The sequence below is a fragment of the Sminthopsis crassicaudata genome, chromosome 1 (assembly GCF_048593235.1).
Source record: "Sminthopsis crassicaudata isolate SCR6 chromosome 1, ASM4859323v1, whole genome shotgun sequence".
Taxonomy (NCBI): Eukaryota; Metazoa; Chordata; class Mammalia; order Dasyuromorphia; family Dasyuridae; genus Sminthopsis; species Sminthopsis crassicaudata.
Genome location: NC_133617.1, coordinates 700,426,183 through 700,451,191, shown reverse-complemented (window position 1 = coordinate 700,451,191; position 25,009 = coordinate 700,426,183). Strand labels below are relative to the sequence as shown.

General features: G+C 39.5%; 1 protein-coding gene across 1 annotated transcript in view; it reads right to left on the bottom strand.

The window, feature by feature from the left end:
- SLC6A6 (solute carrier family 6 member 6) overlaps positions 1–25,009 on the bottom strand; it is a 115,743-nt gene that overhangs the window by 65,660 nt on the left and 25,074 nt on the right. Inside the window, exons 2-3 of the mRNA XM_074282877.1 lie at positions 3,465–3,704; positions 1,889–2,046 (exon numbers count right to left, since the gene is read on the bottom strand). Of these exons, the coding sequence (XP_074138978.1) occupies positions 1,889–2,046; positions 3,465–3,693 (387 nt within the window). The 5' untranslated portion in view covers positions 3,694–3,704. The remainder of the gene's footprint in view (positions 1–1,888; positions 2,047–3,464; positions 3,705–25,009) is intronic.

Genomic DNA, 25,009 nt, shown 5'->3' with positions numbered 1-25,009 from the left:
CTGGACCTGTCTGGACCCAGATCCATTCTATCTACCACAGATCCTGATTTTCTCTTGATTCTCAGTTGTTAATGGGACTTCCAGCTCTGGGAAGGTGGTCAGTGTAACACTTGAGAATTCCACTCAACCTGAGCTTCTTGACTTGGACTAAGTGCTTTCTCAAGAGTTTTGCAGCTCACCTGGCCTCCTTTCTACCTTAGCTTCATGCTTTCTTGTCCATATCAAAGGAGCTACTATAAATTACTAACCCTGAGTCAGTCCGGATCTCAATGATCCATGTATTCATATAGCCCTTTATATATTTCAAAGGGCTCTCTTCTCTATTTTCATGTCTCATTCTCAGAAGGTGAAATGTGTCCTCTCGCACGCCCCACTGTGAGGAGCCAGGGTGGGAATTGTTATGAAAGAGAACATAACTGTTGTTGGAATTGTGAACTGATCCAAAAATATTCTGAAGAATAATTTGAAATTATGCCCAAAGGGCTGTAAAACTTCACATACTCTTTGACCCAGCAAAACCACTAGTAGGTCTGTATCCCAAAGAGATTTTTTTAAATGAGGGAAAGGATGTAAGTGTACAAGAATATTTAGAGCTGTGCTTTTTGTGATGGCAAAGAAATTGAAGGGATGCCCATTAATTGGGGAATAGCTGAACAAGTTGTGATATGTGATTGTAATAGAATACTATTATGCTTTAAGAAATGATAAGCAAAATGCTTTCAGAAAAAAAAATCGGAGACATGAATTCATGTAAAGTGAAGTAAGCAGAACCAAGAGAACAATGTATATAATAACAGCAATGCTGTACACTAATCATCTGTGAATGATTTGGCAATTCTTAGCACTACAATAATCCAAGACAATTCCAGATTAAAATGATAAAAAATGTTATCCACCTCCAGAGAAAAAAGTGATGGAGTATGAATGCAGTAGAAGCATACTATTTTTTACTTTATAAGTTTTTTTTTTTTTAATCTGTGTTTTCTTTCACAACCAATATGGAAATGACCACAGATGTAAAACCTATATTAAATTGCTCACTATCCCAAAAAGGGAAGATGGGAAGGAGAGAATTTGGAAAACAAAAATTTTTTAAATGAATAGTAAAAATTGCTTATAATTAGGAGCTAAGATTTCATTAAATAAATAAATTAAAGGGAGCGCTGTGCTATGAAAATGGTGCTAGATTTTAGAGGTAGGGTACCTGAGTTCAAATTTTATCTCTCTCATTTACTAGTTATTTTGACCTTGGGCATGGAAGTTATTTAACCTCTGTAGGTCTCATTTGCTTTCTCCTTAAAATAAAGGGACTCGACACAGAAGATTACAGATTTAGAACTAGAAGACCTTTGGATGTGCCTCAGTTTACAGATGAGGAAACTGAAGTCCAAAGAGTAAATGTCTGAGGTAGGATTCAAACTCATTTATTTTCTGACTCCAGGTCCAATAATCAATCTATTATTCTCCTCTGCCTGCCCTCTAAATAACCTCTAAAGTTCTTTCCAACTCTTAAAATAATCATTCCATGATCCAAATCTTAAAGAAGTATAAGTACTGAACTATCACAGGGCCCAGACTCCAATCCCAAATCACTAGCCCATAAAGGAAAGTATATAAACACTATTCTAAGCCACAGATCCAACAAGACATAGCTCTGTAGAAGAGAACAGAACTAGGAGTTGGGAAGCCTAGGTTCTAATTTCTGGCAGAATAATTGAGCAGATCTCTTCCTCTTTTGGGGTCTTTGTTTCCACATAGCTGTGAAATGAATGAGTTGAGTAAAATGATCACTAAAATTCCTATCCATCCTTAAGTCTATTTTCCTCTCAATGCTATCAGGGAACTCTTCCTAAGACTTTCCTAAGGTACACAGTGGTGTTCTTCAGACCCTGCTAAAACCAGAATACTCACCACTAAAAAGAGGGCAGATCTTCTCCCAGCAAGTAATTCCACCTTCAGAGGTATACTGGCCTATAACAACCTCCAGGAAAAATACAGGCAAGCCGCCTCCAAACAAGAAAATGAAGTAAGGTACAAGAAATGCACCTGTAGAGAAAACATAAAGACAGGGCGATCCCCATCAGCAGGTCACAGGAATTCTGGAAGTTGGTTTGAGCATGCCAGGGTCTCTTGATCAAGAAAAGACCACCTTACATGGAAGAGAGCCTGACATTTAGGGTTTATGAAAGAGTTATGAAGGCTAGCAAGTGGGCAGAATTGTTGAACATCCAACCAGGCCCACACTGGGGTTTGAAAGATTATGTAAGACTCTCCCTGAGGCAATCTTTTGCAAAGTTCAAGGAAGTCCCCAAAATGGGAATATTCTGCTTTTTTTTCTCCTAATTAGTCCTTGGAATACATAAAAACTCATTTCTCAATCAATAATGACCTCTGGTTTCCCAAGAGTACATCCTAGCTTGCACATCCATGGCATTTGGCGGTCTCTTACCTCAGAATAGCCAACAGTAAGTTAGTTGAGATAATTGTGAAGCATTTAACAAGGTGCCTGTCACATAGTAAATACTAGATAAATGTTAGCTATTATTACATTGCTATGATCCTCATTTTACCAATAACGAAAGCTAAATTGCCATCCCCAACACAACTGAACAAATGCCCAAATGGGTTGTTACATATATCTCACCTACGCTAACAAGGAGAAAGGCCTTTGCCTATATCAGATATGATTTAAGGTACACAAAAGATGCCCCTTGTCCCAGTATCTCTCTCTTCTTAGCATGTCTGACCTTCAATTTAAAACTCTACTATTAAAGGTCCTTTAAGTTAGCAAGCTCCTCTTTTAAAATGCTGATAACTCTAGGAAGAAATAGCACATTTAGCTGACCATTACTCATTTGTATTGTATTTTGAATTAATTTATTCTATCTTTTCTTTTCAAAAGTGAATTCATTTCTCTACTGGGAATATAAATTTTGAAGAAAAAATTAGAACATTGAGTAGTACCTCTAGAGAAATAACATTTATAATATTATCATCTCACTTTCAGATAACACAAAGTTAGAAGGAATACATAATGAAATGGATGACAAAATCCAAAAATATCTTCACAGATTAGGGCAATGAGCCAAATCGAAGATTTAATACTAACAAATATAAAGTATTCCACTTGGGTTCAGGAAATAAACTTTCTAAGTATCAGATGGGAAAGTTTTAGCCTCATCAATATTGATTTGTCAGATTACTATCTGGGGGGCTTAAGGGATTATAAACTTAGAGGGTCAACAGTGGGACAGGTCAATCAATAAAGTCGATGCAACTCATGGAGAGGTCAAGTGAATGCTGTGTTCAATCTGGCACATATTTTATTTACAAAGGCCAGTGGCTAGAAAAAAGCAGGGGAAGAGGGAAGGGAAGGGGAAGAAAGGCCTAGTTTTACACCAACATAATTTCTTTTATTTCTCTATTCTTCTTACTAAGGGATTTATTTACTACATGATACTTACCTCCGCCATTTTTATAGCAGAGATATGGGAAACGCCAGACGTTACCTAAGCCGATAAAACCACCCGCCACGGACAGCAGAAAGTCAATCTTGCTTGACCACTTTTCCCTCTGTGGTTGCTTCCCTTCAGCCTCATCCTCAGGCCGGGTTCCTGGACTCTTGCCAGGAGAAGGCTTTAAGATGTCCTTGTGAAAATCTTTCAAACACTGAAGCTTTTCCTTGGTGGCCATATTTTTATCGTCTAGAGGTGGAAAAAGAGAAAAAAAAAAGAAAGAAAAATATGTGAATTTAGCCAGAAAATGTGAAAAATACTACAGAACCTGATAATGGTATCTTCCCTCCCTCCCTACAATAGACTTCTACTCACCATATACATATATTCAAATAATTGCGAGTGATAAGGATTTTTTCAAAGAAATCTTAAGAATATATTATAGAATCCCAGAATGCAGCTCTTCTTCCCTATCTCTCACATGAACATAAAGCAGGATTTAGCCAGGACAGCTTCAGAGTGTTACGGAATTTCAGAACACCCAAGAATGCTCTCAAGCTACTAAAAATTGAAGTGGAGAAATAATATAATAAACGAATGCACATGTAAATAAATACTCTTGTCTATGTGTGTGCACACGTCTGGCTAGTTCATATAATAGTGTTCCTTGTCCAAGGTTACCAATTGTCTGCTTCCTATAGGCCTCCTATAAAATTCCATCTATACAATGTCTGCTCTATTACAGCCTTCAGGGCAGGAACTGTTTGTTTTTGTCTTTGTAAAACCTGAGTTTAGTACAAAGCTTCCTCCAGGGCCAGAGTACCAGGCACCAGGCTGCTTTCTCATCCGTAAATTCTTTCAGGGTAAGTTGGGGAGGATTTTACAGAAGGGCCCATGCTTACAGTTCCCCACAGTCCTACCATCCACCCTCCTTCCCATTCATCACAGGCAGGAGCAGGCCTTTGACCCAGAACTCTGGAACCTCAAGACCAATGGTCCTCAAACTTTTTAAATAGGGGGCCAGTTCACTGTCCCTCAGACTGTTGGAGGGCTGGACTATAGTAAAAACAAAAACTCACACTCTGTCTCCACCCCTCAGCCCATTTGCCACAACCTGGCGGGCCACATAAACATCCTCACCAAGCGCATCTGGCCTACGGGCTGTAGTTTGAGAACCCCTGCCAAGACTGTTATTCCTTCTAACATCACATGGCTTTAAGTCTCAGAGCATCCCTGCACAGTGGACTTGGTTCATGAATCTGGAGTAATAAAGGACCTCAGAGGATACTTCTAGTTTGACCCCTTTATTTCACTGAGGTCTTTTCAGCTCTAAAGTTATGATTGTGGGATGCTCTTAAATTCAGGAATGGGGAGAAAGAAATCAGTTCATTCCCTCTGGAAGGCTGGGAGTCAAAGGTTCAGAGATAAGCCTTGAGATTCACTGAATGACTGGTCAAAGGCATGAAAGATCAAACAAACATCAATTTAAAGGCCTGTGGCTCTGCAAGGGCATAAAGGAATAGAAAGAGTCATTTGGTGGGGACTGAGACTAAAGCTGTCTGTCTCTAAGGTCCATTCCTGATAATTATCTGCTGCAGCATATAAATTAACCAAGAAAATCAATTAGCTTCCCCCTTCCTTCCCAGCCCCCTTAAAATATTCCTGCATTTTATCACCCCATTTCACTGCATTTTTCTAATTTGTGAATTCTGGGCAGTTACAGCAGAGGACAATGGAAATGGGGCTATACAGAGTCACTGCTGAGAAGGCTTTGGGGAAAGACAGAAGAGCCATGTTCTAAAATGAACATTCTCCTCTGCAAACAGGGCTGAATTCAATGGGGCTAGCTCTCAATGGGCCAAAGGAGATTTTAGGATCCTGAGCAGCTTATACATCCTGGGCCATTGTGAAACGTTAGTGACATCCGAGTCATGTTCCACTGGTGGCAGCTACGTTGAAACTTGTTTGTACAGGGATCTCTAAAAAGGAAGTGAAGACCTTCACCAAGGACAGAAGGGAGCATCCTCACACATGGATAAAACTCAAAAAAAGACCCTCTTGCTTGTGAGAGTCAAGATCCAGAGGCTTTGCTGTTACACTAAATCACTCACATTCTCATTGGATTACAGAATCGGAGGTAGAAAAGTCTTAAAGACCATCTACTTCAAACCTCTCCACTTACAAGACAGCAAACAGAAACAGGAGGCTTAAGAGACAGTGACTGATTGGCCAAAGGGCACACAAGTAATGGGATTCTAAACCAGGTCTGTTTCCTCACCATACCATAATGCCTCTCAAGGCATTGAGATTTATTTTCTCTTTGAAAATATGGACTTCATTTTAAACTAGATGAGAGAAAACCAAAGCACTTGGGTGACTTTTTTATACTTACAGAATTTTAGAGTTAGTTCCTTGTCTTATTTTATAGAGCAAAAAACAGAGGTATTCTGAAGGTAATTTTTAAAGTATTGATAAAGACCAAATTTGAGTTCAGCTATTAAGTCCAGCCTTCTCTTGAAATACTTTGTTCCTTACAATTTTTTCTCCCAATCTCAATATCCCAGTTTTTCCTAGCAGCAGTGGGGATTCCCGACCCAGCACAGCGTCCCAAGCACCATACTGTCTCTTTGATTCAAGAACAGCAGTTTGTCTACAGCTCATTCTCACCAAAATTTGCCCTCCCAAATTAGTTTCTGAACCAAACTCTTGCTGAGTTGCATTACTGAAACATGAAGCCTAAGCTAATGGAGAAGAATGAGGGGTGTCTCTACTTGAGGTGATTGGGTGGGGAGAAAGAAGAAAATAGAGGTCATTCAATGAAAAACATCTTTATTATTAAGGACCTGGAGTCCCACATCCTCCAATTATACTCTATTGAGTAATGCCACAATGGTACTTAAGAGATAACAATCAAATGGTCAGAAGGAGATGTTAAAACAATGCTCCGACACCGCCCAGATCAGACCAGAAGAATGATGGGTTATTTTTACAGTATCAATTAGTGCAGGCAGAATCCAAAAGTCAAACTCCCTTGTATCCCCCCCAAGGGGATAAGGGAAAATAAAAGCCTGGGATTCCAAAGTGAAGTGATTCCAACACGGAGACACACGTCTGCCTTCCAGGAGACAAAGGTTTGGCCCCTCAACTTCAGGAAATCTTGCCTGGGTCTGCTCCACAGCAGATAGCAAAACAATCACAACCTCTATGTGCTCAAGAGAGCTTTGAAGGCAAAGGAAGAAGCCAAACTTCCCTACACAGATCCCTGAAACCCCCAGAGGAAGAAGGTGAAAGGGGGAAAATGCGATTCTTTTTTCTATTTTTCCTCTTTCCTTCTTTCTCAGTACGTACTCCCTTTTCCCTTGAGATTTTACCAAGTGTTCTTTCCTCACTTCCCATCTCCTCCCTGACTGCTCTCACTAGGGCCCAAGTCTCCTGTCTAAGAGACTTACTGCCATTACTACAGAGCCACCACCTGTGATTTCTGTACCTGGACCAGAGCAAGGGCAGGAGAGAGGGACAATGTCAGGCTTACCTAAGAGAGGTGAGGGGCTGCTAACTGGAGATGATAGAATAAATGCTGCCATTGCCGTCAGCTCCCAAGATGGTGCCATCAGCATCTCCTAAATTTTCTGCCCTAATCCCCCCACTGTTGTTCTGGCTTGATACTACCATTTCATTGAGACTCAGAGGATGCTGACTTAATCCATTGTCTCCAGAGCCATTTCCAGTGATCTTGAACTATATCTGGCCACTAGACCCAGAAGGCTCTGGAGGGGAAAATGAGGCAGGAGACCTTGCCCAGCCCTCCCTCACTTAGAACCAACTCACTTGCTTGACATGGCATCCCCTCCATGAAGTCATGGTCCTCTTCAAGAAAGAAGGACAAACAAAGATAACAATACAGGATTCTAAGATTAAAACCCTAGTGATCAAATCCCTGGAGAAGCTAGAGGGTATATTAGATAGGATGCTGGGCCTGGAATTAAGAACACATCTTATGGAGTTCAAATCTCTCAGACACTTAGTTGTGTGACCCCAGGCAAGTCACTTACCCCTGTTTATCTCAGTTTCCTCCTCTGTAAAATGAGCCGGAGAAGAAAATGACAAATCACTCTAGTACCTTTGCCAAGAATAACTTAAATGGGATTACCAAGAGTTGGACAGAACTACAAGGATGATCAAGTTCCTTCACTAATTTCATTTTTAATATAATCTTATCTTATTTTGCTTTTTTTAAACTAACAAGTATTCACTTACCCAATTCCCTCAAGTGGAAATCAAAATTTTAAATAAAATAACTCCCAAATCCTTGATATAAATATATGTAGTCGCAAGCAAAACAAATCCCCATATTGGTATTTCCAGAAATGGATGTGCTCCTTCAGTCCACTGAGTCCATGACCTCTTTCCCAGGAGGTGACCTTAACTTCATTTTAGACATGAAGTATTTAAGACCCAGTAAAGGGACTTCTCCAGTTGCACAGTAACAAAAATGCTCCTTTGACTCAAACTTCATCATTCTTTCACTAAATCAAGTTGCCTCCTTTTCTATTCTCAGCTAACAAGAAAATACAAAGCATCCACCCCTAAGATTCCCGGCCTTCAGGCCACTTCATTTTTAAGGTTCAACTTGAGACTTTCTGCTCCTCTCCTATCAGAAGATATTCAGAAAACCAGCATGCCCCTTGACCTTGGGCATGTTAAATTACCTTATTTCCCCAGGCTTCCGTTTTCTTGCCTGTAAACTCAAGCTCTAAAAAAAAAAATAAATTCAGGCTCATAAACTCCAAAGCTAAAAAGTATCTTAGGGGTCATTCAGTCCAACCATTTCTACAGTCAAAGAGAACAAAGCCCAGAGAGATTTAAATGCTTGGTCTAACTGGGATTCAAATCCAGAGGTTCCCACTCCAAGCCTTTTTCCTGTAGACAATACTGCCATTGACAAAGCGATGAAAAGAAACTGAGGCATCAGGCACACCAGCCTTCCCAAGGCTCATGGACTAACAAAACTAGCAGATACACTGGTGAGTAAATGCTAGAATTCACTGTGTTCCCCCACCCCTTAATAATGGGAAGTCATTAGGTGGTGCTGTCTGTGGATAGAACTTTAGTCCTGGGATCAGGAAGTTCCAAGTTCAAAGCCTGCCTCATATACCTACTTACTAGCTGGGGGACCCCTAAACTCTGACTGTCTCTGCTTTCTCAGTGATAAAATGAAAATAGCAGCAGCTACTTCCCAGGGTCATCATGAGGACAAAATATATTTATAAAGCACTCTGTAAATCTTACATGCTAGTTATTAATATTTACTAAAATCGAATTATTAATATTATTAAAGAGCCTGGGAAAGAATATAAATATAAAGCAAAATATAATGCTAAAATATAAAGCAAAAGAAATGCGTTCCTGTCCCAAGTGCTATGTGACTGGGCTAAGTCCCCTTTTCTCCTTTGGGATCAGTTTCTCCTTCTGAAAAGTGAGGCTCTCTAGGGACCTTACTAGGATTAACACTGATTGTATGCCATTTTTTACTTGAAAGACTTAACAAGACTTAAATTTTAAGTAATGACAGTTAAGTGGGTGCAAATTGCCAGCACCTTAGAGAATTGGAGGGAAAAAAAATGCCATCTCAATCATCCTATTTTCTGACTGCTCTCCCGTCAACACCAAAAATAGGTCCTTCTGTTACACAATGGTGGGCCCCATCATCCTCCTCCTCCTCCTCTTCCTCCCCCTCATACTCCTCCTCCTCCATGTAGTCAGAAACAAAAAGTAATTAAAAAGTCATCTTACTGCAGCTTCCCACAGCTCTGCTACTGATTTACTGATCCTCATAATCCCTGGGAAGAGAATAAAACACATGAGAGCTGGAAGGGAATTTTGAGGTCAACTAGTCTTAGCGCACTCATTCCACAAAAGTACAAATTGAGAACTTAAGGGATGTGACCCCCTTCAACGACTCAATGGCAGCACTAAGTTCCTGACTAAAAGTAATTACAGTTTACATGTAGATCACGCTTTGCAAACAGTTTATACACATGGATTACCTTGATCTTCACAATAAATGACTTTGAACAAGTTCCTTCGCCCTCTGAAGTCTAGTAAGGAAAACTGAGGCAGGCAGCAATCAAATAACTTGTCCACAATCTAAATCAGAATTTTATCTTCCCGACTCCAAACAATCCTAGCTGTTCTGCCCATTCGTTCCCCATTAACATATGCAATAGTTTCGAGAATGCGTTTTCCTTATTAATGATAGTACTGTTGTTTGCCATTGATGAGGCATGAAAAGACACAAAGTTGAAGCCATAAGTAAAATAATTTAAGCTCCCACCATTTGTAAAAATTAAAATCCTTCAGCTTTTTAATTTATTATTATTATTTTTATTTTTGTTGAGGCAATTGGAGTTAAGTAACTTGCCCACGGTCACACAGTTAGAAAGTGTTAAGTGTCTGAGACCACATTTGAACTCAAGTCCTCCTGAATTCAAGGCTAGTGCTCTATCCACTCCATCACCCAGCTGTCCCAAATCCTTCAGCTTTTTGACCAAATATCTGCATCTCAGGACAAAGTGATCCCATTGACAAAGTGACCCCATTACTAGTCCTGTTATTGCTAACAAGAATATTCATAGCCCAATCCACTTTTATTAAATGATCTATCTTGAAGTTGAAAATGGCTTCTAAAAATCTCTTCTTCAGGGTCCCACACTCCACCGTAGATGAGGATTTTTATTCTCTTTTGTAATACTAAGTTTCATATAGAAAAGGTTTTTTTTTTTTCCCCTCTTAGGAGGGGTAAAAGCCCAGGTTTCTTGGGGTTTTTGCATAACTACTACAATTCTCCAATTCACAATTTGATCTTTGGATATGTCTCTCCTTTCCATATCAGGGCCCACCTGACGAGTCCATCTGTTCGCTTCCAACTTTTCCTGCTGGTTCCTTCGACAGTATCTTACAGCAGTGTCTCTGAAATCTTGGCGAGGAAAGGCTTAGAAACAAGTACCCTTTTACACACATTCTAGAATCATGCCATTTCCCAGCTGTTCTCCAGCTAGAAACTGAGCTATTTTCCTTGGCAGAAATCCCAGAGTTACTTTGCAGTTACTAAAATATATAATTCTTCATTTTTAGAGTCTTCTCTCCATGTATTAGCATTCACAAGAAATTTTCAAAGAACCAAGAAAAAATTCAAAGGGATGGAGAGGGTAGGGAGAGCAAATCTCCTCATCCACTTAAAATCACAGTCTTTGGGCCAGGAGGGACCTTGGAACTCCTTTTGTCTAACTCTCTCATTTTAATAGAAAGGGAAATAACTAGACCCCAGAGGGATAAAGGAACTAGTTCAAAGTCACCCTGCTAGTTAATGTGAGATCCAGTTTCCTGATTCCTAAGGCAGTACTGTCTCTCTATACCAAGCTCCTAAAAAAAAAAAAGAGAGAGAGAGAGAGAGAGATCCCTCTTAATCCCTGCCCTAGAGGCTATAGCAATATTAAAAACTGCTTAATACCACTTGTCCTTTACGGTTCAGTTCAGTTGTTTTTCATTTGTGTCCAGCTCTTCATGACCCCATTTGGGTTTTTGTTGTTGTTGTTTTTGTTTTTTGGCAAAGATATTGAAGTGGCTTGCCATTTCTTTCTCCAGCTTATTTTTACAGACGAAGAAACTGAAGCAAATGGGATTAAGTGACTTGTTCAGGGTCTCACAACTAGGACGGGGGAGGTAGGATTTGAACTCAGGAAGATGAGCTTTTCTGACTCCAGGCTTGGCGCCCTGTGCACTATGGTGCACCTGGCTATCCTTACATGATACCATATAAATGGTTGGGAATGATGGAGTGAATGGAGAGTGATGTAGACTGCCTGTTTGAAGAGGTTAAGTCAAATTTATAGTGAGATAAATGAACTAAGGAATTTATAGAGTCTGGATTTATTCATTCATTCATTTATTCACTCAACAACTCTTCAATTAACATCTATGAATTGTTCTATGATTTACTGTTGCCACTAGTTGAGCTCACTGAAATAATCCTTTCCAATCTCCTTTTTTTAATAGACTAAAAAAAAAAAAAAAAACCAAAGCAAAAGAAAACCCACCAAGATTCACAGATGTAATATACATTTAGAGCTGGATGAGATCACCGAGTCCCTATATTTTATAATGAAAAAGACCCTCCCCCCTTTTTAATGAGGTAACTTTAAGTCAAAGTGATCTGCCTAAGATCATAAAAACTGATTAGTGCTGAGTCATGATTTACTTTTTCCCAGCATAGGCTGAGTTGGGTCTAGGACGCCATTCTCTTGACTCCCAACTACCTTCAATGAGCTAACTAATCCAAGCAAAGAGTGGTAGTGGTTTAGGTCTAATTTTATAGTTGGGTGCTATCTATACCAACTTGGCCACTCTGTACTTGTCCTTAATTTCAACCCAGACTTGTCTATGAGGTCTAACAAAAAAACCTGGCTTTATTTCTGGAGGAAAAAAAAATCAGTAACAAACACGTACATAAGCTAAGGATTTAGGTTTTACTGAACACCTTCACTCACTAAAGTCTCAACATTTATTGTCTATGAAATTCATCACATGTGGTCTTATGACATCTCATTCTTGAACTGCCATCTACATTTTTAAATGTTTTCTGGGTTATTTTGGTTTTTTGTGTTTTTTTTTTTAAACTTTCCACTTGTCTCAGTCACCTCTGACCAAAAAGAATGAAACTCACTAGAGAATCGGGTCTTTTTTGTACATTCTCCCAGCCCCTATAACAGATGTTTCCACATAAATAAGTGTGTATATATATATATATATGTATATGTATACATACATATATATTCATATATTTAAATATAATTTTATTATACATATATAAATTGTATATAAATTTATATATAATTTATAATTATATATATATATATATATATTTATATGCTTTATAAATAGGTATTTTGTGAAGACCTGTTCATTTGGTTTAATTATTTTAGATCACCATGGCCAGGTATCTTGAGAGTTCTTCCAGTGGAAGATTGGTTCAGCCTTCTGACTTTCGCAGAGATTCCAATAAATGCTGAGAAGGAGAGGATAACAAAGTTGGTAGTCCCCTCTTGGCTGCTGTGTGACTTCAAACAAGTCACTTCTCCATTCTTCAAGACTTAGAGCACCTACAGTGTTAGCTCCTTCAAATGAATGTCCTGGCATCTTGGGTATTTGTGGCTGAATCAAAGAGCACTGGCCAGCTCAGCTAACAATGAGTAAACAATGAGCAACTCATAGACCTGACTGCTAGAAGGGCTCTCCGTAGGCATTTAATATAACTCCTTTACTTTTTCATATGGAGAAACTGAGCCCATAGAGGAAAAATAAGTTACATAAAGTCCCACAGCTGTATATATCAGAAGCAAGATTGAATCTGACTTCTCTTGGGCCAAGATCAGTTCTCTATACTGTTCTACTACCTATCTCACAGGTAGTTAAAAAACAAAACAAAACAGGCTATAGGTCCAACGTCATTAACCCTGGAACAGTGGTTCTTATAGGAATGGTATTGTGTCCAGGGAAAGCTTTTCCAACAGAATCACTTTTTGCCTTTCATGGCTGATCTTAGTGCTCACTCAACTGAGTTCCTCTGGCAAGCAAGATTCTATAGCTATTGGGGCAGAGGGGAGAAATGCAGCTAAATCTAATAAAAAATCTGATTTTATTCAGAATTTCTTAAACAGAAATACAAAGACCTTTGCTGAACATGGGGACTGTACTCCAGAATCCACTGAAAATAGGAAATTTCACAAGTGCTGTACCATCTTGAGATTAAGATTCTCCCACACTCTCACCCCCATCTTTCAGCCCCCTCAGTCATTTACTGTACTTATATTTGTTTTTTTTTCATACATGGCACAAAAAAAGGGTGAAGATTTATATTCATCCCAAGAACTGGTTGAATGTGAGTAGCCAGGATGTGTTCTTCCACTGCCTGCCTCTCTCTTCCCTCTGGCTCTCTCAGTCTCTGCCTTACTCTCTGTCTCTCCCTTCTCTCTTTCTCTGTGTATGTGTGTCTCTCTCTCTCTTCCTCCCTCCTCCTCTTTTAGTTCTTCATTCTCTCCCTCCCTCCTGTGTTTCTCTTCTTTTCCCTCTGTTCCTGTCTCTCCTGGATTTCCTTTAATACATCTGCCTTCCTTCTGAGTTTATGTCCAGTTTTCTCTGCCTCTGTTTTGTTTATATAGAGCTGTTTACAGTGTTTCCCTCAAACTGAAAGCTCCTTGTGGGCTTTCTTTGACTTTTATGTCCCTGGCACTCAGTAGGTGACAAGCTAATGCTTGGTGATTGACAGACCCAGCTTTTTTTAAAAGGCCCCTTCTCAAGTCCAAGTACTTCCCTTTTTGAATCAGAGCTATACCTTTATTAAACATCTATTGTATGTCAGGCACTGTGCTACGCCTTGGAAATACAAAATAAAGGTGAACCAGTGCCATCTATATGGACTTTATAAGGGGAGAAAATATGACCATCAATAACTATACAAACAAGATCACTGTGGAGGGAGTGAACTACTAACCACAGGGATCTAGGAAGATTTGATGGCAAAGCTGGTATTGAAGTGAATCTAGAAAGAAAGAATTTCAGAAAATACAGGTAAGCCCACAGCAGACAAATGACTCAACCTGAATAACTGAAATTCACAGGAGCAGTCTGAAACCATAGACTCCTCCAGGAGAAAAGACATTTAAAGACACAACCTCAAGGTCGGAGCGGGCCTCGAATGACAGAATGTTAAGAACTAGAAAAAGTCCTAGTAATCTTCTTGTCCAATAGCCTTCATTTTTCAGAGATGGAAAATGGAGTCAAGAAGATATGAATCATTTGATCACTTCCTCCCGACCTTCTCCATACCTCATTTTTTATGACCTTAATCAACCTCTTCTTATTTTTCAACACTCCCATACTTTTCCTGGGGAGCCATTAGGGAATCTTCAATTCCAAAATTATATTAGATTTGCTTCATAGAAGCATTTCCCATTTCCCTTATCCCCATTCCCACTGAGTCAAGGCTATGTCTAATACCTGAAAACATGAAATAAGAAAACCCTAGAAACCCATCCTTACTTAACACACCAAGAGAAATGTACTATTTGATACTTTGGAGCAAATATGATATAGTTGATGTGAAGAGATTGTCTCATTATTGGTATTTGTAATGCTCCTCCACTTGGGATACAGTAGATGCTTAATAAATGCTTCTTGATTGTTTGCTAGTCAATGCCCTTAAAGAGTTTTGCAATACCCCCCTCAAGAGAAGCAAAGCATAAAGAGCCACTTAAATAAATAGCAGTCAAGTTAAATGACAACAGAAGTCAACAACCATAGAATATCAAGTGAGGTTCACGCCAAATAGGTGCAAATGGAATGGCAGGTGAGGGAAGGAAATGGTCAGTGAGGCTGAATAATCTGGGAAGGAGCAGGGAGAAAATGGGCTCTGAATAGGGACATACTCTTCCAGGGAAGAATGCTAGGAAGAAGATAAAAATAAATTCAGATGAGTTTCTTTTGTGACATGCAGGATAAAATTTAGGAGTATCTCAAAGTGTCTTTTCTTCAAACACACTGTAAGCCAACATTCTATGTTGACTATCTGGGGCATTTTGAGGCAAAGTTTAGGGCAAAAATATGTGGAAAATCTATAGCATGAGCCTGTCCTAGAGTAGAAACTGATTACAAAGAAAACATTCTTTGTTTTTCCAATGCTTATGAATTTATTCATTTGACATGTCAGAATTTGTGCTGAGCTCTTGGAGTGTAGTGATTGACAATAGTCTTTACCCCCACTATCCAAAGTCCAAAGAACCCACAGTTAGGGTAGGAATCTCTTTGTTTCCTCTGCAAAGAGACTTGCCCATATTAGGTATGCATTAATAAATGCTTAATTGATTTAATTTTCCTAAGTCCCACCTATTTTGTCATAAGTGAACTGAGCAACTAACAAGGATATTCAGGATTCCCTCACAGAGTTTGGATATGGTTTTATGGGGAAGATTATGTATCTTATGTATCCCACGCATGTATGGAAAGACAATTGGGCTGGGGTGCGGCAGGGATACATATTGTATATTATATATTACATTGTATATTAATAAGAACAGAATCCATGTTAATTCTCCCATGCAACCTTCCTTCTACACCCTCTTCCCCCAGAAAAGGAAAACAAAAAGCTCTAAAGGAGATGGGCTCTCAAGAAGCCATTCTTAAGAAACACTCAAGTCACAAAAATTAGATTTATTGCTGGAAAAGATCAACCTAAGCTTTCTTGTTAGAAGGGACCAACTTAGAGGTCACCTAGTCCAATAACTCTCTTTTTGCAGAAAGGGAAAACTAAAGTTCAAGTAAGTTAAATGGCAACCAAGGTCACCCACATAATTAAATGGCAATCAAGATTACTAACTAAAAAGAAATTGGAATTTAAGCCCCTTTCTAATGGACCACTCTGCTCCAGCATGAGCCCCACATGAATGCAGAAGCAAGCAGTTCTCCAAGGGATATGGCCCTGTTCCCAAAGCTACCTGGGAGTGGCCAAGGAGCCCAGGTGAAAAAGGTGTGGGGCAGCTACCGGATCAGAAGTCTCCACCAGAGGGCAGCATCACCGTGAGACAACCAAAGAGTGAGCGATTTTATTTCTGGGGGAAAATGGCAATCTATGAGCAGTCCTTCCATCAAAAGGCACTTGGACATAGGAACACGTAGATGCATGCTAACATATACAAGATACCACCTTAACCATCCTTTCCAGTCCTGTTCCCACTCATTGCAAGAAACAGTAGAAAAGCTGAATGCACCCATGAGAATGGACCAGGAAACATGGCAGCTCAAGGTCAGGGTGGTGCAAGACAGGCTTGGCTTTTGTGGGCTGTGGGGCAGTGACTTTTAATGATGAATGGTGTGACCTCAGAGCCTGTTGAAGGAGTCGATGATATGTTAGTGCTCAGTGTCCCTCACAGTTCTTGACCTTAAAATCCTCCACAAACATTTATTGGGCATCCAGTAGCCATCAAGCATACATGCAAGTTAGCAGGGTGGACACAGAGTCCTTGCTGTCAGGGAGCTGGAGAAATAGGATGAGTTTGTTCACTTCATTTCTCATCATCATTATTATTAGGCAGTTCATGAGGGATAGAGTTGCTGGGCTTGGATTCAGCAGCACTTGGGTTCAGTTACTGCTTCCGTGGCATCTTTACCAGTCATGTGATCCTGGGCAAATCACCTTAAATGCCTCAAGCAAACTCCTGGCACTACATGGAGCCAAGCTTTTGTTTTACTTTGTCTCTCCACTCCCAACCACAGTGCCAATGGGCACACATGGAATGCTTAATCACTGAAAACTGACCCTAAAATGATAGAACCATAGACCCAGGGTGTTCTAACCCTTTGAAGAAATCATTGATTCTTCACATAGTAATATTGTCTTGGGGAGAAAAGTCAAAGGAAAAGGGAGACACCAATGGATGGCAAATGAATGTCTTATGCCACATGAGGACTATTTGAAGGAACTAGGAACGGTTAGCCTGGACTGAAGGGAACACTCAAGCTTATGGGCATGAGTGACTTGGGAAGATGGTCACGGCACTTTCTCACTGGAGGATTAAAATTTTATGGAAAAAGCAAAAGCCAGTGAGATCATCTATTTTACCTTTGTTTCATACAACCTTAGGGGGAAAAAAAGTCTTCCCAAGAGCCTAAATTATCCTCACTGGGCACCTGATGGCAGCTACCCAGTAGGCATGGTGCCCAGAAGTAGTTAATCCACACCTCCACAGTGCTGGACTTGCACTCTTAAATCTATTTTGGTGATGAACACACCACATGACAAAATAAATTCTCTCCACCTCCCCAACCTTTTAGCCTCCCTTCCTCAAATAAAGCTATGGAAATACTAATATTTTCCTACTTCTATTTCCCTAAAGGATTTACAAAGTGCTTTCTTCCCAACAGCCCTATATGTTGTATAATAACATTACTTAATTATAACTATAATGATATTATTAATTATTTTTATAGTATTGTAAAGTTTGCAAAACACTTTTAAAATATTTTCTCATTTGATTCTCAGAACAACCTGTTTGCAACAATATCAGAAAGCACCTTGAGGTGATATCTTAATCCAGGTCTTCTTCCTGACCCTAAGATTATCTCTCTATCAAATATGCCCATATCTCCCTGTTCTGCCCCGACTTCTACCTCACTTTACAGATTCAGAGAGGTATAATCTCTTCTTCAAAGTGACACAGTAAATCAATGGCAAAGCTGGGATAGAATCTAGGTTTCTTGGCTTCTATTCTCCAGGGCTTTTTTCCATCACACCATGCTGAGTAAAAACTAATTCCACTTAGGGATTTCCTTTTTTGTTATTTTCCTCCTCCTCTTAGAATCTTACAGCCAGCCCATACTTGGATGGGGACACCTGGAGTGACCCAGAAGTAAGGCTTACAAATTTGCTGATCTCCCCATTCTTTGTACTGCCCATTCCCATTTCCTTTTCTCAAAATTAATCTGCCAAGTCCAGACTAATTCCCTGAGAGAGGGAGACGTGCACACTGGTGCACACTGGGAGACATTGGGCTTGTCAGGTGCAGGGACCGGATGTGGCCTCGTGTTTATGAGCTATTTAGTCTCTATGCTTAATACAGAAAGGAACAGAAACACACACATACACACACACACACACAAAACAGGAGGCCTATTAAAAGACCATTAGGGTGTTTCTAACATTTACCCGGTCCTTAAATGACCTTAAATCTAAAAGGCCAGTGGGAGTTCTAGCATGTTACTAAGCCAGGAAAAGAAATGTCTTCAATCCACTCTGCCTTTTTTATGCTTCTTGCCCCCCTTAGCATAAACTATAGTTCAGCTCAGGAGACCTTGAGGCATTAAAAGACAAACTAAGCTGTTGTTCTGTAGTCTTAGGTTTTCTTATAGTTTTAAAAAGGGGGGAGGAGGTCCTTGATTTTCTGCCTCAGAGAAATCAGGGTTCTGCCCCTTTTGTCCCTATCCTGGGGTGTGGGCCAGGATGGGAGTAGTGGATGGAGGCGGTGAAGGGAGTAACCATCAATTATTCTATAAGGAGGAAAGGGAGGAGCACAGAGGAAGTGTTGAATAAATGAAGACTTTGGGGGCTTTAAGATTTTTTTCCAGCTCTAAAAGGCCATATTCAATTTAACAAGTATAAATTCAGCAATTACAATGGAGAAGAACTGTGCTACTAATAAACATGAAAAACTATATAGTTCCTGACCTCAAGGACTTTTCGTTCTGGGAACTGGGTGAAGATAAAATAAAATGAAGGTGATTTAAGGAAAGACAACTCACTAATAATAGATATATATTTTTAAAAATTGAATCAAGGAAGGCTTCCTACAAAAAGTAATACCTAAATTGAGCTTTGGGGTTGCTAGGTATTACAGTGGATAGATAGCCAAGTCAGAAACATGAATTCAAATCCATCCTCAGATACTTACCAGCTGTGTGACCATGGGCAAGTCAATTAACTCTGTTTGCCTCAGTTTCCTCATCTGTAAAATGTGCTGGAGAAGGAAATGGCACACTGCTCCCGTATCTTTGCCAAGAAAACCCCAAATGGGGTCATAAAGAGACAGACATGACTGAAAAATGACTGAACAACAGAAATGAGCCTTGAAGGAAGTTAGATATCTATAGAGGCAGAGATGAGAACGACTTAGTGTATTTTAGGCAGGTAGGATAGCCTGTGCAAAGAAATGAAACCTCATACAAAAAGCAAAGAAGCCTCTTTGGCCAAAATGAAGAACTTATGAAGGCCTACACTATAATTCAGAAGAGGTGGGATGGACTCAGACTATTTAGGATTTGTATCTTGTCCTAGAGGCAAGGGGCAGACATTAAATACAGATTCTTAAGTTAGGCAATGGCATAGCTAAGCCTTTGCTTTAGGAAGATTATTTTAAGCAGTTATATGAATGATAAAGAGATTTGCAGAAATATGTAAGACCAAGTCATTCTTTTTCCTTTGTTTTGGAAAAGTTATTTTTCACTAAAAATATTAATTATATTAATATGATATGGATTTCTTATTTTTAATGAATTATTTTAATTATAATAATATGATTATATTATTTTAATTACTAGCACAGTAAATACTAAAAGAGATAAACAAAAGCTCTTTGGGGTATTTGAAAGTTTTTAATCACGTGGAGGGGTTTTTGGACCAAAAAGCTTAAGAACTGCTGAACCAGAGAGACTGACTATGTAAATGGGGAGTAGGAGAGAAGATTATTTGAATCCCTGCTATCTGTACTTACAGGCCTCAATTCGGTGAAGCTCAGGTACTGCAAGAGGTCTGTGACCCTATATGGCCGCCAAGCTTTGGCAATCCCCTCTTTCTTTAACTCTAATAAAATAAATGCTTGAGAATAGGCAAATTTTGCATCTAAGTTTCATATTAATTATGAAATTATTAATTTGATTAATAAGCTAAGTTTACTTAAATTTGTTACTGAATTCAGCACTTGTCACTGAGTATTTTTTCCACCACTGTATATCTACCATCCTATGTAGGTCCTCAAAAAATGTGTATATGTTAAAAAGGTCTTCATATTCAAACATCTGAGGACTATGGCTCTAGTCCCCCCCATCACACGCACATACACCTAGCCTTACAGATGAAGAAACAGATCCAAGGAATAAAATAGTCTTCTTCAAATTGCTGAAACAAGCTGGTAATAAAGTCAGCACTGTCTAAAATCTCCCGATTCCTAGCCCACTATTCTTTCCCCTTTATCCTCATGTTAATATTTTCTAACAATTATTTTGATTGTAGGAGAAAAAGAGATAATATTCCTTCTATCTCCCAGGCAGAGAGAAAGGATCAAACACACTGGGCTGGGGAGGCTGTAATTCTTGTCTGGAGAGAGGGAGAACAGTCTGTTATCCCCCAGGAACAGAGTCCACACCAGTATCATCATGGCTCTTCTGAAAAAGACCAGCAGAGTTCTGTATATAAGTCAGAGAACTGAGGTTCAAATTCCAGCCCAGCCTTTTATGATCTAGAGATTTTACGTAACTTGTTTAACTTCATGGGTTGATTAGATCTACAAAAAGATGGGGTTAGATTAGAGTTTCTTCCAGCTCTAAATCCACCAACTAATCAATAAGCATTATTAATCTGAGGGGAAAGGAGGAGAATGAGAATTTATATAATGCCTACTATGTGCCAGCACTGTGCTAAGTGCTTTATAAAGAGCTCGTTTGATCATCACAATAACCATGAGAGCTAGGTGTTATTAGTATTCCTATTTTAAAAGTTAAGGACACCGAAGCAGACCACCAGAAGCTTACATTCTAGGGAGGAGAGGCAGACACAAAGAGATAGAGAAAGACAAAGATTCTCATAATTTTATGTCATTTCTTCTATATTTTAAGTTCCTCAAAGAGTCAGGATGATGCTTTATTTTCCAAATATAAAAAAACACCAAGAATAGGGCCTCTCATACAGTAAGAATGACATGTAAGTAGGTATATACATATAGATACACAAAGAGACACACAGAAAAATAGAAAGATTGACGTGAAATGAATATTTCTGTGATCTTGAATAATTCACTTATCAGGCCTCTGAAGGCTCTCCCAGCTCCAAGACTACAGGACTGTGCAGAGTATAATAATATAATAAGTCTTCAGTAATTCTTGGTCACTTATTAAGTACTCAGGAACTAATGGGAGGTATGGCTAGGGTAAAGCAGACGATGACCGATCCAGCTATGCCCTGAGTGAGCCTTGGAAGGCCTGGGAGCAATGTGCCCAGCAGCTGCCTGGCAGGACTCTAGACTGTTCCCAAAGCCAATAAATACAAGTCATTTACTCACTACTAACAAGTCCCTCAGGACATTTCATCCCAATGCCAAGGATCATTCCCTTCCTCCTTAAGTTGCCCTCAGTGAAACCTGTTCCCCAGCAGGTAGACACTGCCCCTAATGGGAAGCTCCCAGTCACAGGCCCTTCAACCTTAGGCTAACTTAACTGGTCAGCCAGCTTCTCCCTATCCCCACCCCCTCAACCACCAACAGCTCAAACCTTCATCCCTTCTGGGCTCAGCTCAGAATTGAGCCCCATAGAACTCGAGTCTTTCTTAGTCACAGAATGAATATCAGGCCCTACACAGGGCATGTTATATCAAGACCCAGAAACTTAGGATATAAAATGTAAGAACTTGGAGGGGTTTAAGAAAATAGAATGTCATAACAAAGATCTTGAAAATACAGACTGTCAAAGATGGAAAGGATCCTAGAACATGGAATGCTGGAGCTGGAAGGGACTTAGAATATGAGCTGCCCTCCAAAAAATCATCCAGTTGAACTTCATCATGTCAGAGAAAAGGAAAATAAAGTGGGAAGTGGGAGAAGCGATGGACCTCAGGGTAACTGAAGCAGGGCTAACAATCCCAGGTGAGTGTTCTTTCCACCATCCTAGGTTCACCTCCTTATCCAACGATGATCACTCTGGTTAATAATGGGCAAATTGCTTATTGAATTGAAAACCAGCCTAATCTTTCCCAGGGATGCCCAGGACTTGGGAAGGGATCTCAGAGCCCATTTGGGCCAACTGTTTCATTTTCTTGTTGAGATAACTGAAGTCCAGGAGATGAAATGATGACTTACTAAGGTCACATTCATCTAAAGCATCAGAAAGAGATCCTCAGTCTACACAATCAATTGTCCTTCCATCCTAATATTCATCAGCCACAGGGAATAATGCAGTTTATTGGAAAACCATAGCCACAGATCCAGAAGCTTTGAATTTCAGCTTCAGTTAGGCCTCTGCTTTGTCATCCTGCTCCTGGGTGAGTACCTTCAGTTCTTTGTTGGGATGATGGCTATATCCCAGAAGCTGGAAAAGGGGGTCACAAGGAAATGCAAAAGGAATGCTGAAGTTAATGCAATATCTGATATATAGTTGGTGACTATTAAATGTTTATTAAACTGAATTTAAAGTCAGGCCTTGGGTGCTAATCCTGGTTTTATAGCTCGTGATAGGAAGCATGGCATATAAGCTAGAGTATTGACTCTGCCAGGAAGACTTCAGATTCAAATACTGCATAATCCAGCCTCTCATTCCCTTTAATAGAAAAATGTATAATTTATAATTATATACCATATAATTATATAACAAAATTAGGCAACACCAAGCAGGCACCTGGAGATTCTCAAAACTTGGGCCCACAGAAATGACATCACAAAATATGCTTTGTGTAGACAAAAAAAGACCAGGGCTTCAAGAGCTAACCAGAAACTACAGCGCACCCAAGAGAAAGGGAAAACACCTGTTGTAAGTCTGTTTGCATAATAACTTTCCAAAAACACTTTCATTCTAGTCTCCACTTAAAAGCCAGGGAGGCAGCTGTTCCTGCCCTAAATACTAACACCCACACTTTGCAAAGAAGGAGACTGAGAGTCAGAGGTCACCCAATCACAGCATTGGATCTTTGGGGACTATCTAGTCCAATCTTCCTATTTTACAGATGAGAAAACTAAGGCTCACCGGAGAGAAGGAACTTGCCTAGTCCCCTACCTCCTCTTTTCAGCTCTGACAAGGGACTTCTATGTCTCCTACCCCAGTCCTGTCTAAAAGTGTGATGTCAGGCAAGACTTTTCTAACTCTGGGCTTAATTTCCTCCTCTTTAAAATGAAGACTATGAAGTTGATGGCAGAAATAAGGGTCCCCATGACCCCAAAGAAGAAGCCAGCAACATTTCTTATGGTCACCAAGTGCCTGAAACAAAACAGTTGCCCATCGATTTGGAAATAGAGAAATGAGTTGGGCTACAAGATTGTAACAGAGAAAAAAAAGTGTAAAAAGATTCAAAGGAAAAATGTAGGGCAATATGGGAAAGCTTATTGGAACTAATGAAGAGTGAAATAAGCAAAAACCAGAAACACAATAGACCCAATAATTAGAAATGGAAAGAACGATGACAAAACAAATTGAATTTACTTATAGGACCAGTCTGGGCCCTGAAAATTAATAAAAAAAAGGTATGTACCTCCCTCACTTCCCAGCAGAAGTGAGGGACCAGGGGTACAGAACACTGCATACACTGACATGCTGGATTTATGTTAATTTTTGTAGAAATACAAACTTTGTTACAGAGATCAGCTATCTGAATAGGATAAAAAGGGATGTATATAGGTAATGAAATAAAGGTCATGGGAAAAAGTCACAGTTTAAAAAAAAAATAAGGAGAAATTAAACAATGCATGGTACTTAATAAATGCCTGCTGAGCAGTTCTTAGCTCTACTGTCCTAGGAGCTAAAATCTGGGTGGTAGACCTACCTTTGCCACCATCTAAATGGTGATACACAAGTATCACTCCTGACCCATCATTCAAATAATAGTTATCTTGACATTGCCAAAGAGTTAACCTTGGAATAGAATCCTTTTGCTCAGGTTTTATGACCAACCTTCAGCTTTTCAGAGGAAAATACATGACTAAATGGCTCAGTCTCTCCACCATACTTGCTGAAAATAACAGCCCTCAATGTCATTTTCTGGAGCTCAGATACTCATTCCACTGGATCTGCTGGTAATGATCCCAGTCCTCTTCTATGCAAGGAAATCTTTTAATCTGGGGTCCCAAGTTAAATTTATACACACAAACATACATATGTGTGTAAAATAATCGTGTCATATATGTATATATACATATATATATGTATATATATATACTCTGTAGTACACCATGAATACTATATATTTATATGTAATATGTATGTATACATGAGTATATAAATGTTTACATGTAAATATTTTATGTATAAAAATTTAACTCAGCCCCTCCTAAGCATAACGTAGATATGGATTTATGGATCTGTATACATATGCATAGAGATATATACATATATTACATTTGCTAATCTCTTAAGCCATACCAAAAGCCTCCCATTCCTTTGCTTATTTCAGGCAGGAAATGAAAGTCAAGACTGATTACTGATATGAAAACTAAAGAAAACCAGGAAATGTCTACCAAGCATCTGAAAAGCAGAAACTGATAAATCAGTAGAAGCTGGTAGTTGGAGCTGGTTAAAGGCCACTCCTCCCTTACAATCTGTTCTACTTTAAATTGCAAAGGGGGAGAAAGAAAGGAGAAAACTGTCTAAATGGCCAAGATCTGCTCATTCCATCCAAAATCAAGTGAGAGTTGTGATTTTCCTTTAGCAAAAGGTGGGGGAGGCTCCCAAAAGTCTCAGTGCAAGTTAATAATTGCTAACGTTTATATGGAGCCTACTGTGTACCGAGTACTGGGCAAAGTCCTTTTCTACAACTATTATTTCATTTCATCCATAACCCTGGGAGGTAGGTGCTATTATTATCCTCATTTTATAGATGAGGTGAGTGGTCACTACACTTCCATCCTCAAAAAGGCTAAGAGAGCCAGCCAGTCTATAAAAATAGGAGTAAGGGAGGAAAGGAAGAAGGGAGGGATGGAGAAAAGGAGAGAAGAAAAGCAGGGAGGGAAGAAGGAAGGGAAAAAAAGGAGGGATAA